At 33.3% G+C, this 11,656-nt stretch overlaps 2 protein-coding genes across 3 annotated transcripts in view; one reads left to right on the forward strand and one right to left on the reverse strand.

Moving 5' to 3' along the window:
* LOC112464532 (retinal homeobox protein Rx1) overlaps positions 1-6,939 on the forward strand; it is a 7,872-nt gene extending 933 nt beyond the window's left edge. For both annotated transcript variants that reach the window (XM_025031577.1, XM_025031576.1), the window contains exons 2-4: positions 1,985-2,119; positions 4,334-4,623; positions 6,298-6,939. In XM_025031577.1, coding sequence (XP_024887345.1) covers positions 1,985-2,119; positions 4,334-4,623; positions 6,298-6,574 — 702 coding nt within the window. In that variant the 3' untranslated portion in view covers positions 6,575-6,939. The remainder of the gene's footprint in view (positions 1-1,984; positions 2,120-4,333; positions 4,624-6,297) is intronic.
* A 2,443-nt stretch (positions 6,940-9,382) lies between these two features.
* LOC112464533 (60S ribosomal protein L14) lies at positions 9,383-11,495 on the reverse strand. The gene is made up of 4 exons (XM_025031578.1): positions 11,423-11,495; positions 10,574-10,675; positions 9,906-10,100; positions 9,383-9,589 (listed from the first exon to the last, which is right to left on the reverse strand). The coding sequence occupies exons 1-4, from the start codon at positions 11,423-11,425 to the stop codon at positions 9,422-9,424; spliced, it is 468 nt and encodes a 155-aa protein (XP_024887346.1). The 5' UTR covers positions 11,426-11,495; the 3' UTR covers positions 9,383-9,421.
* Between the last annotated feature and the right edge of the window lie 161 nt (positions 11,496-11,656).

Genomic DNA, 11,656 nt, shown 5'->3' on the forward strand with positions numbered 1-11,656 from the left:
TATATATATATATAACAAAGATGAGATAAAGGTTACCGGCCAATAACGAGTAACAAGAATGTTGAAATATAAAAATATAATATATTATTAACAATGTCTCAGTACGTATAATCGTAACAAATTCTCACACTTATTGTCTCTTACACGGTTTTACATTACGGTTACTTGAAAACATTATAAATTGATTCTACATTTATTCTCATTATTACAGCTCAGATGCATTTTTTTAACTGTTGACTCTTTATTGACGTGCAGACTTCGCTGACTGACTCGATTCATTCCCATTGTCGACTGAGGAATAAATCATGGACCCTTTCCGACTTTTAAGCAAGTTTTTTAAAAATGCGCTTCGATTCTGTTTTTTTTCGTTTAACAATATTACGATAATCCTCGTTTCTCATCTTTGGATTAAAGACCGTATTTGTACAGCGCGATTGCGACTTATAACATTATTACCTTACTTATTTGGATGTGAAAATGCGTGATCCTTGTTTATTCGTTTATTTAATGTAATTAATTAGGCTGATGAAGAAAGAGCAAAAGCGCGGTGTTGCCGAAACGTCCCATTTTAACATTGTTAATAATATATATTTTTAAATTTCAACATTCTTGTTGCTCGTTATTGGCCGGTAACCTTTATCTCTTTATTTTAATTTATTCGTGAAATATCCGTCATAGAATTCCTAATAACTGAAAAAAGTGCACGAATTTTATATAACCCACAAATGACTGTATAAGATTCGTTTTTTGTTATTTTGTAGCTTCGTACATCATAAACAAAATGAGTCTTTGATATTTTGTACCAACAAATAGATATCTATTCAGTTATTAATTTACCCGTGAAATATCCGTCATAATATAAATTGTAATAACTGGAAAAAGTGCATGAATTTTATACAACCCACAAATAATTGCATAAAATTCGTATTTTTTTTATTTTGTAGCTTTATACGTCATGAACGAAATAAATATTTGATATTTTATAACAAAAAAATATATATTATTAATTTAATCGTAAAATATCCATCATAGATAGAATCCATAATAGAACTGGAAAAAGCGCACAAATTTTATATAATTCACAAACGATAACTGAATAAAATTCGTACTTTTTTGTAGCTTTGTAGCAGTTAATATCTATTTGACGCAATTCGAGTTGCAATTAATAAAATTTGTATTTTGCATACAAATTTGTATTTTTCTTGATTCTGTATCCTTTTACTTTATTGATAAAAGGAGCAACAGTTCTAAAATATTTTGTACGTAAATATATTAGTATATTAATTATATTAATTATAAATTATATAATTTTAAATGCATGTAACTTTTTTAAATAATTTTAATATCTTTAGAATTTTATTATTTTTTGAAATATTATAAACCCACGCTAATAATAATTACTACTCACTACTACTTACGGTAGCATAAGGGCCTCCGCACAATGAAAAATATAAGGAACAAGGAACCGATATTAGCTATTGGAAATATAAGAAATCAGGAATAAAAAGTTGGTGTAACATTAATACACGGCTTCCGATAGGTTAAAAATCTATTGTCTGTGTTACTTCCGTTGCCTGTATTTTTCATTAAGCGTCGTCTACAATGGCAGCAGGAGTATGCAGTAAGACGTAAGCAGTAAGCTATTGACCAACCACAGTCGATTATTCTTGAATTGTAAAAATCCCATTAGTCAATAACTTACTGCTTACGTCTTACTGTATACTCCTGCTGCCCTTGTAGACGATGCATATTGCATCCAATTTCATTTTTGATTCTTTAGTCCTAATCGCTAATATCTGTTCCTTATATTTTTCATTGTGCGGAGGACTTAAGAATACGGATAATAAGAATATCATATGTCGTCTTTGTCGTACACAAAAATAACTTCGCGATTAAAAGCTGTATAATAATTTAATGGAGCATGCAAAGACCTTGATGTTCGTGACATATGTAACAGTCAGATCCTTGGAACTTTTTCAAGCAGAGACGCAATCGGACCACGTTCACGCCGCAACAGCTTCAGGAATTGGAATCCCTTTTCCAGAAAACGCATTATCCCGATGTTTTCCTCAGAGAGGAAGTCGCACTTCGGATATCACTCTCGGAAGCACGTGTTCAGGTGAATCTTCCTTGCGATCACTTCATTCCTTCATTGATTTCACTCAGTTCTTCAACTAGTTCTTTGTTCCTCCTATTTTCCGTCAAGAAAAATTTACTTACACAAACTTAATTACACAAACTTTCTCTAATATCGTATCAATTACATCGCTGAATTTTATTTCAATTGATAAACAAAGCACGCTGTCGAAAAAGTTTAATAATTGAAAATAAATTAGATTATAGATTACATAAGTAAAGGAAGAAATTTTTTGCTTAATAAGAAATTTCAAACAAAATATTTTAATTTTTCGATGCACTTTATCAGAAATATTTCTTGATTTACTAAAAATCAAAATTTAAAAAAATTTTATTAATAAACAAAAAATTTAGATTAACATTCGTTCTGAAATTTATATAGTAAATTCAGATATCTTTTAATTTCTCTGCTTGGTAGAAAGACAACCCTTTAATTCAGAAAACTACGGTAAGAAAACTTACAACCTCAAAATCTACGAAATACGGCCTTCCAACAGATTGCTTCGTTCTCTAAAACCGTTCACTAATTAAAGCCCAAATAAACTGTTTGTAGGAAATACGCGCGGTTTATTCTCATTCGCGAGTCCCGGATTAACTCGCTAATGATCGTAATTGCGATGGATCTAATTTTCCATTAGTCGCGCTGTTATTTTGTATATTATCATACAAACATCGGCAAAATGTGGTCGTTCACAAACAAAATATCAACAGAAACTAATTAAAATACGGGGAGCACAGAGTATATTGAATCGATAAATTTTCTTCCAATTTAACACGTAATTACAAAAGAAGATCAGAGATGAGTGAATTTTCATCAAAATTCTTTTATCTTATTTTATTATAGTATACATACAAATTAATATTCGTATAAAATTTACCGTGTATCTAATTATATATTTATTTCAATTATTCATTAACGAGCAAACCAAAAATTGCTTTATAATTGCATATCATGTGTCTCGAATCTCAAGATACGAAAAAACTATGAAAAAATAGTCTTTATTATATACTATCAATTGTTTTTATTTAAACTAATGAAAACTTTCGTTGCGTGTAAATTGCAAAAAGTGATGTTTAACTGGATCGGATTTAAATTCACGAAAAAAACATGACTGCAAAAAAATTAAACTTCAAAGCTAGTAGACTTTGCCCAATCAATCAGTGATCGATAGGATGCGGATTGTTCAATCAATTAATTTTCTTGCGATTCCAAGTGTAGAAGTCGGACCAACGGCTTTCAATCGCGCGGGGTCAAGTCAGCGCAGATGTTTCGATTCATTAATGATATCAGGAATACGAACAAAACTGGCTCGATTCGCGATCGTATCACAAAGGCTGTGCGTACATCTGGCTGCGATAGAGGCTATTACACGCGGGCCATTGTGCGAAAACGATTAGGCAAACGCTGATGAAATGAACCGGGCGAACAACGAACACGAGCGGCCGCGAGAAACTCGGAAGTTCACCGAGAGTAAATTCGATTAATGCTTTCGAATCTCCTCACCCGCGAATCCCGTCAGAGCGTGTTAAAGGGTAAACTGTACGGGGTATTTATAGTAATTGGCTGTGCAGCACGGATCTCCGTGCGATGAGAATAAAGTGATTGCAAAAGTAATTTTCCGAAAAGATGCGGCATAATTACTTTTTTCTAAAAGACGTTTCAAGTCGATTGTAGAACCGGAATTAAAATTACGATGAAAATTTGAATAGAATTAATACAAAATTTGCTTTAGATCAAATGCGATCTTAATTATGCAAATCATTTGGAAGCATACTTTTTTGGTCTCTTTGTGAGGCAAAAAAATAATAAACAAAATCTTTTTGATAAGGTGCGATATTCGAAATATCGAAATTTGTGCTGAATGAGTATCATTTATATTGGTTGAATATCTGAATTTTTTGGTCTCTTTGTGATATAGCAAAAAATAATAAATAAACTTTTCTTGACAAGTGATATTCGAAATATCGAAATTTTTGCTGAGTAGGTACTTATTATCCAAATTAGTCGAATATCTGAATTTTTAAATTCGAATTGTACAAATAGTGATGGCAGATATAAGGCACGTATGCACGCATGATCGCTTTTGCTCAGCGGTAATTCATGTCTCACCTTAACATTCGCCATTTTCTCGCCCCGCGGGGAGGGGAGGGGGCGAAATTACGGCAACGATCAGTCAGGTCAGCGGTTCCTCCGCAGGTATGGTTTCAAAACAGACGGGCAAAGTGGAGAAAGCAAGCTCGGTTACAATTGCTGCAGGACGCGTGGAGAATGCGATGCTTAGGTTTAGGGAGCGCCACGCCGCTGCTGCTCGGCCGACCACCCCCCGGCGGCCTCGAGAGGACCACCGCTGCCGTCACCGATGCGTCCTCGACTTCGCCGTCGTCGGCTCTCACGGGCTCGCCGAACGCGACCGACAAGCTACCCGAGATTGGTGGTACCGTGTCGGTCTGCAGAGATTTTAGAATCCTGCCTCCACCGCCACCCGGGTAAGCGTCCTGTATACAGAAATATATTTTAAGTAATTATATAGTAATATAGTAATTTATCACATCAATTTAATTATTATTTTTCTTACTGTACTTTCTCTTGGTGAAATGCGCACCTTTCTAGTTCACAAATTTGTTAAATAATATCTAAGAGAATTATAATAATGATTAATTATAATAATGATTAATTTAAAAAAAATTGTTAAAAAATTTATAAGACGAATACGCGTTATATCTATGTATTTCCAAATAATCGATAAAAATTTGAATTATACATTTTTGCGTAAATTAGTTATCAGACGTCTACGACGATTCCAGTTTGCGTATAATTATCCATATAGTTCATCTGATACTGATTTTTATTGTATAGCTAGATATCGCGTACCTCATAGTGATAAGAAAATAATAAATAAAAACACGATTTAAATTTCTAATTGTGATGCATCGTGATTACGTTTGTCACAAAAAACTTATGACTTTGAAATCACAATTATACCTGCAAATATCATTCTAGAGTCTAGACATATAAAACACGCGGAAGCGGAATAGCCATGCAAGAGAAAGATAAAGATAAATAAAAATAATATGTATTTTGTTGTGCCGAGTCTGGTCAACCAATATTAAATTTGTCCCTAAAAAATTATTAATTAAACAAATTAAATAAAATATAAATTAAATAAATGAAATAACTGATAAAATAAAATTTAATTATCAAGCCTTAGCAATTATGAAGTTATCAAAATACATGATGAATTTTGTGATGATAGTTATATACTTATGGTACAAAATAATTCGCGTCGATGCGAATTCGAGACAAACACGTTACGATTTCCTTTATCCTTCGAAATTGAACTTAAAATTGAATTTTTCATAATAAATAAAATTACTTACGCTACTACTAGCATTTGAAATATTTAAATTATCGAATATACGATTCTCGCAATGATACCCTGCCTACGATACGAAATAAATCACAACGAGGAAATAAATCAGAAAAGGATTAATAGTAAAATTCAATTTTGTAATCTTCTTTTAAGATTGGATTCTTCAGCATGTATTTTGTAGGAAACTGATATTCCGCATCTTAATATAGATTTATTGGAACAAAAAAATGTTCCCCACAGGTAGATTTTACATTATTATTACCCGGGGACCGTTACTTCCCGTTTCATTCGTGTTTAATCAAAAGGATGTTCGCTCTTTTTATCGATTAATATTACTAATATATCACCAGACAAATCATCTCATACAGCACAGAAACTTGCAGCTTATTGCAACAACATTTCACAAAATTTATGCAGTCTTGCGATCTTACGATGAAACTTTTCCATAATACTGTTGTGGATATAGAATAAAAAATTTAAACCAATATCTTGAGTTAAATAACATTTTGTTATTTTTAACTACCATGTGTGTCGAAATTTATTATTTTAAAATACAAAACAGTATTATTCTAACTCCATTAGCTTAGTTAAATTAATATTGTTTTAATTAAATTGAAGATATATTGAGAAAGAGCAATGGCGACCTAAATATAATGGCGAATGATTAAAACAACTCAAGCTGAGTATAATTTAACAGTACGAATTTAATATAGTGAATGTGTTCCTGTACAATCTTGCTGTGCTGTATGGGGTTTGTCTGTCTGACGTGGCGCCGTTGCGCGTTTCGCAGATACTCGGTACCTTGCGACAAATCGCCTGATAGGATCAAGTGCCGATGCGGAACGCCGCCCAGGATCTGCGCGAGCCCCGTGGACCGTGGCGACGGCCTGGCGACGAGGGAGCGGCCGCAGGAAGCCGAGATGGATCTCACCCTGAAGGGTCACCATCCAGCGTCCGCCAGACATTCGTTATTCCATCACTTGCCGAGCAACCACCAGCAGCAGGACATCGCGCAGAGCATGGACGAGCCTCTGGACGTCACGCTCAACAGCGGCAAGAACAACTGAGGGCCGGATGAGCGAGGACGGTCCGCGATCGGTCAATCTTACTCGCGAAGACATTTCACCCTTCAAAATCTCTTGACTTTTAAGTGCACGGTGTAATCACGTTTGACAGCGAATAACACGCGAGGTAATGCATATCGTCGAACTCTCTCTGCATCAGTTCCGAAAATAAAATAAACGAGAAGAAAAGTGAATATAAGATGGGGAGAGGGGGGAAAAGAGCACGCGTTGAACACATGTATCATTGTCTTTTTAAACTTTTGAATGTTCTTAAAATTTGTTTTGCCCTTTTACCCACATTTAAAATGTGGGTGAAATTTTTTTACTAAATTATTAAATTCTGTTTTACTAAATTACTATATCATAAGAAATAAATTCTGAGAGAATTAAGAAAATTTAAAATAAAAAATTAATTTAATCTAATTTTAATGGTATACATGTAAAAAGTTACTTAAAATTCAACTTTTAACGAATCCTGATCGCTATATCGCGAAGGGATATACTTGGCGTTAATACCAAAAGAAGGATATTTAGATAGAGAAGAAAGTTGTTTACAACGCAACGTCGATACTATGATACTTTCAACGTTACGTATTTTATCGTTATATTTATTACTATATATATTACTGTATTATTACTCTTTATTACTGTACATTATCGAGAGAGAAAGAGAGAGAGAGAGAGAGAATGTGTGAGTACATGTGTGTAATTTAATGGCGTACCGGAAATATCTAATGGACGCTGCTGTCTTCCCACGTTGGGATTCTGGCATAGCGCGCGCGTGATTCCGCGTTACAAACTGTAATTCAGAATGAAGTATTTTTAAAGCAATATTTTATAATGACAATTAAACGCTAAAATATCCTTCGAGATATGTGTTTTGAAAGTACGCAAAGATTTTCAAATAAAAGAGAGCAACAAGTCTACGCTATATTGAGTTTTTTTTTTAAATTACTGAGTCAATTGTTAAGTTTCATTTTAGCTTTAGTTCCCAATTTAACTTTTCGGCGGTTATAGTATCGTGATGTGCTCTCTTGAACATTTCGAACATTTCTATTCTCTCACTAGTAAACAAAAAAAAATTCTTTCAACTTCTCGCAGAGACACAAAGATATAATGTTAAAAAGATCTTAGCTGCGTAACGAAAATTATATTAACTTTATTTAAGCGTCATCTTTGTAAAAAGAAGTTGCTATTTATACTACTATCACACGCTGTAGAAAAATTAGTGACTAATATTTCTGATATAAAGACAGAAGTGACAGAGTTATATAAGCGACGAAAGTGCAAGTGGTTTTTACTCGGGTGGACCTTTACAGAGTCGCGGCTTCTCTACAAAAAAAAGGAAAGAAAAAACAGAAGCAGAGATCCGCCGAAATTTATGGACCCCGATTTTGTAACTCGTCGTAACCTATTCACCGTGTTGTTGTCTGTAAAAATTTTCGAGCGAGGTGAACGGTGGAGAACGCGTTTCTGTACAATAAATTAGTGATTCCGACTTCGATGTGTTTTCGCGTGTTCGATATGATGATCGATCGAGAGAACGACTCTCTACGTTGAGTGTCGAGACACGGATTTTTTTAAATCTACGATGTAAGATTATGCCGCGTAATTTGCACGGTCGGGTGCATCAATGGTGTCCGGCGCGTTTACGTTCGCATTTCTCTGTAATACGTAAGAAGCGTGTCCTCTCGCTTATATAACGGATTATGTGTGATTTAACTACCTACCGCAGGAAAGAATCGTCGAGTCATATCCTGTACATATCGGATCGCCATTAACGCACCCGACAGTACGTACGATTATTGACATCATTTATAAGTCAATTCGACTTAAAATGCATCCGCATGTCTTACTTCATGCGTGATATGACGGTCGAGAATATAGGATGAACTATTTAAAAGATTCTTTCAGTTGTTACGCTAGGACTTTTGATAAGGAACGCGCAATGTTGAAGTTGTGTACATAGAACTGGCATATAATTAATTTATATATATATAAATAAATAATATACATATATATAAATTATATATACATATATATCTTAAATCTAGCGCGACACAATAATTTAGGGTACAATTGTTTTAGAAATAAATATTAATCGCTAATTACGTTACTTGTTCAATATCTGTATAAGTCTCTTTTCTGTTTGAAAGCAATGATATAATAACTCTTATTTAATATATAATGTTGCAATTTTCAAATTTATCAAAATTATTGGATTTCTACTAACGCTCAGTTGAAATTAATCAATATACAGATAGATATTTTTATGATTAAGTTTCGAGTAAAACGTACGAAACAGTCGAAATTAAATTAAAAAATGTATCCTTCAATGTATTCAATTTGCATTTTGTACTTCAATTTGCATTTTTCTCTAAAAGGAGCTATTTATTTGAATAGTTTATCAAACTTAGCCTTTTACCTGATTATATTTTTTTGACCGTTAATTTTTGAAAATTTAAATTTTGAAGATTTGCTAAAATACCGACAGTCGATAAAAGCGAGTTAATCAATTTATCGATTATAAATAATATCCATGCACGGAAATATGCTAATTATGAAGAAAATTTTTAATTGTTGATCTCTTGTCGATACTCCATAAATCACAAAAATTTAATTTATTAAAAATTAATTTAAAAAAAAGCAAACAGCCAGTGGCAGTCATAATTTTTGTTTCTACTTTTTTTAACCAAAACATTGTAATGTAATTTTCTTAATGTTCACGCAATTGAAGTTTTAATTAAATACATAAAGATTTTTAATTAATCATTTCTGGTAGCATGCAAAAAGGACGTGACAAATAATAAGACCTTTGTAAAATAATTATGTATTTAATCCAGAATGCTGTTACTTCTTCTCAGCTTTTTTCGCGCTCTTACTCGCTGCGTCGCCAGCTTTAACTTTAGCTTTCTTAGTCTTCTTTTTTAATCTGTGAAACGCATCTGTTCGCAATTTATTTCTTATCTGCCTTGCTTTACGCAGCTTGAAGCGGTCGAAGTCGCTGAGTTCTGCACGCTGAAATAGAAAACAGATATTTTTAAAAATATAAGATTCCAAAAAACATTATTTCTAAAGTTACAAATTATATATCATCAGAGTCGAGTTAACGTCATCAATAAAGTCAGACGGCATTTCCTATCATAAATACTGGTTCATCATATATTCAAGCATCTTTTTTATAAAAATAATTTTTCGACATAAATTTTCTTTTTTTTTTAAGATATAAAATTGCATTATTACCATTTGCTATGAATAAAATAAATATAATATTTATTTAAAACAATAAATATTAATTATTAGCATAATAAATAATTAGCAAATTCTTTGATACCTTCTTCTTTGCTTCAACTTTCCTGGCCCACATCGTCTGTTTCCAGAGTTCGTTGATTTTAGCCGTGTTCCATGCTTTACGTACGACACGAGTGGATCCCGAGAATGGGAAACGTAAACGGAATTTAGTCAGATGCAGTTCGTTGAGTCTCATCTCGCAACGAGGTACACCTGACGATGGACCATCGACTAGAACCTGAACAGAATATTAGTTTTAAGATCTGAAGAACTTAACAGATGGTTGGTTTTGTAGAAATCACAACTATATCATCAGAAGAAAATTAACATCACCAAAGTCAGTCGGCAATTCCTATCATATTATTGTATAATCATTTTTTACAAAAATATTATAGAAACATATAAAAGGTACATAATATTTTTATTTTTAAATTTATATTTTGTTTGTTTTTGTTAATTTATATTTAAAAATTATATCTTATTTAATATTTTTAATGTAAAAATTACAGTTACTGTCTACAATATAGGATAGCCAAAGAATAAGACCACTGTCCACTCGCTGTGTGATAAAAAAATAACTATAATGTTGCTACTATGAATATATCCATCAGTATGTCAGCTATTGAAAATTGTTTGATACTATATAATTCTATAATTCTTTCATATAAAAAAATTTAAGTTATTTTCAACAGAGAGAAATGTTCTTCCTACCCGATTCTGGTCGATGATATCCACGATGGTAACCAGTTTACCCTGATGAGAGCCATCGCTCACATAGGCTACGCGGCCAGACTGCACAAACCTCTCGAACGGCTGTTAAAAAAAGGACGAAATATTACTGTATCTCTCAATTTATATTAAATGTCTATAATATGCATTTCAATCAATGTAGATTTATTTTAATCTCGTTTAACTTACTTTCTATTTTTTTCTAGTTCTAAAAATTAGAAAAAGATAGAAAGCAGGTTAAATTTGATAAAAATGGACATTGTGATAAATTATCTAGTAATATTAAAATTTCATGATGCGCAGTGTGCTTCTATATTTCATGGATATTACTTCAATTAATAAAAATTTCGTGCAAAAATATTAATTTTAATAAGTTTGTATATAGGTCTTTGTTTCAGTAACACTCAAGAGATTCGCTGAATTCGAAAATTCCGAATTAAAATCTAATGTGAAATAAGAATTTACCGTAGCGTTCAACGGACTCGATGCACGAAGCTCCGAGAAAGGGGGGCGGGGGTTAAAAAAAATATATCACGTGAATAAATGACGATATTATACCGAGTCGCGCCGTTACGAGTACGCGAAATGCGTACTCCAGATTCCCGTAAGAGGATCCACGCCATCCACGGCAATGCGCCATGCGGCTGACAAACGTTCGTCCAGTGAGGTTAAGTCTCGCGAAAATTTGCAACGCGAAGCGAGTACGTTGCTGAGAACCGCGAGCATGATCGTGAGAGAAAAGTAGGATTTGCAGAAAATTTATCCGATCACTGTTTGCACGACTTTACGCGACCGTTTACTCGCTAGACATACAAGAAGTATTCCACTCACCATGATCCTCCGGAAGCGAAAGAACCATCAAAGAACCATGCTCTGCCCTCTGCCACAGTTCGACGAGTAACGATCCCTATCACGTGTCATAGGGATTTTTCTCTCGGAGAAATCTAAAGCCCATATCACACTACAGATTGAGATGATTAAGGCCGGTATTCATAGTCAGACCTTATATTTAAGACCGTCTTAAGTACAATCTTAAGATGTTATGGACCAATCACAGAGCCGTAT

This window comes from Temnothorax curvispinosus, unplaced genomic scaffold, assembly GCF_003070985.1.
Source record: "Temnothorax curvispinosus isolate PA1 unplaced genomic scaffold, ASM307098v1 QBEX01014279.1, whole genome shotgun sequence".
In the NCBI taxonomy this organism is placed as follows: domain Eukaryota; kingdom Metazoa; phylum Arthropoda; class Insecta; order Hymenoptera; family Formicidae; genus Temnothorax; species Temnothorax curvispinosus.

What these genes read in the sequence shown, in the direction of transcription:
- LOC112464533 (XM_025031578.1), bottom strand. An exon ending in ATATCATCGACCAGAATCGG is followed by an intron (nt 10,101 to 10,573) that starts GTAGGAAGAACA and finishes TATTCTGTTCAG; the next exon opens with GTTCTAGTCGATGGTCCATC. An exon ending in AAGTTGAAGCAAAGAAGAAG is followed by an intron (nt 9,590 to 9,905) that starts GTATCAAAGAAT and finishes TTTCTATTTCAG; the next exon opens with CGTGCAGAACTCAGCGACTT.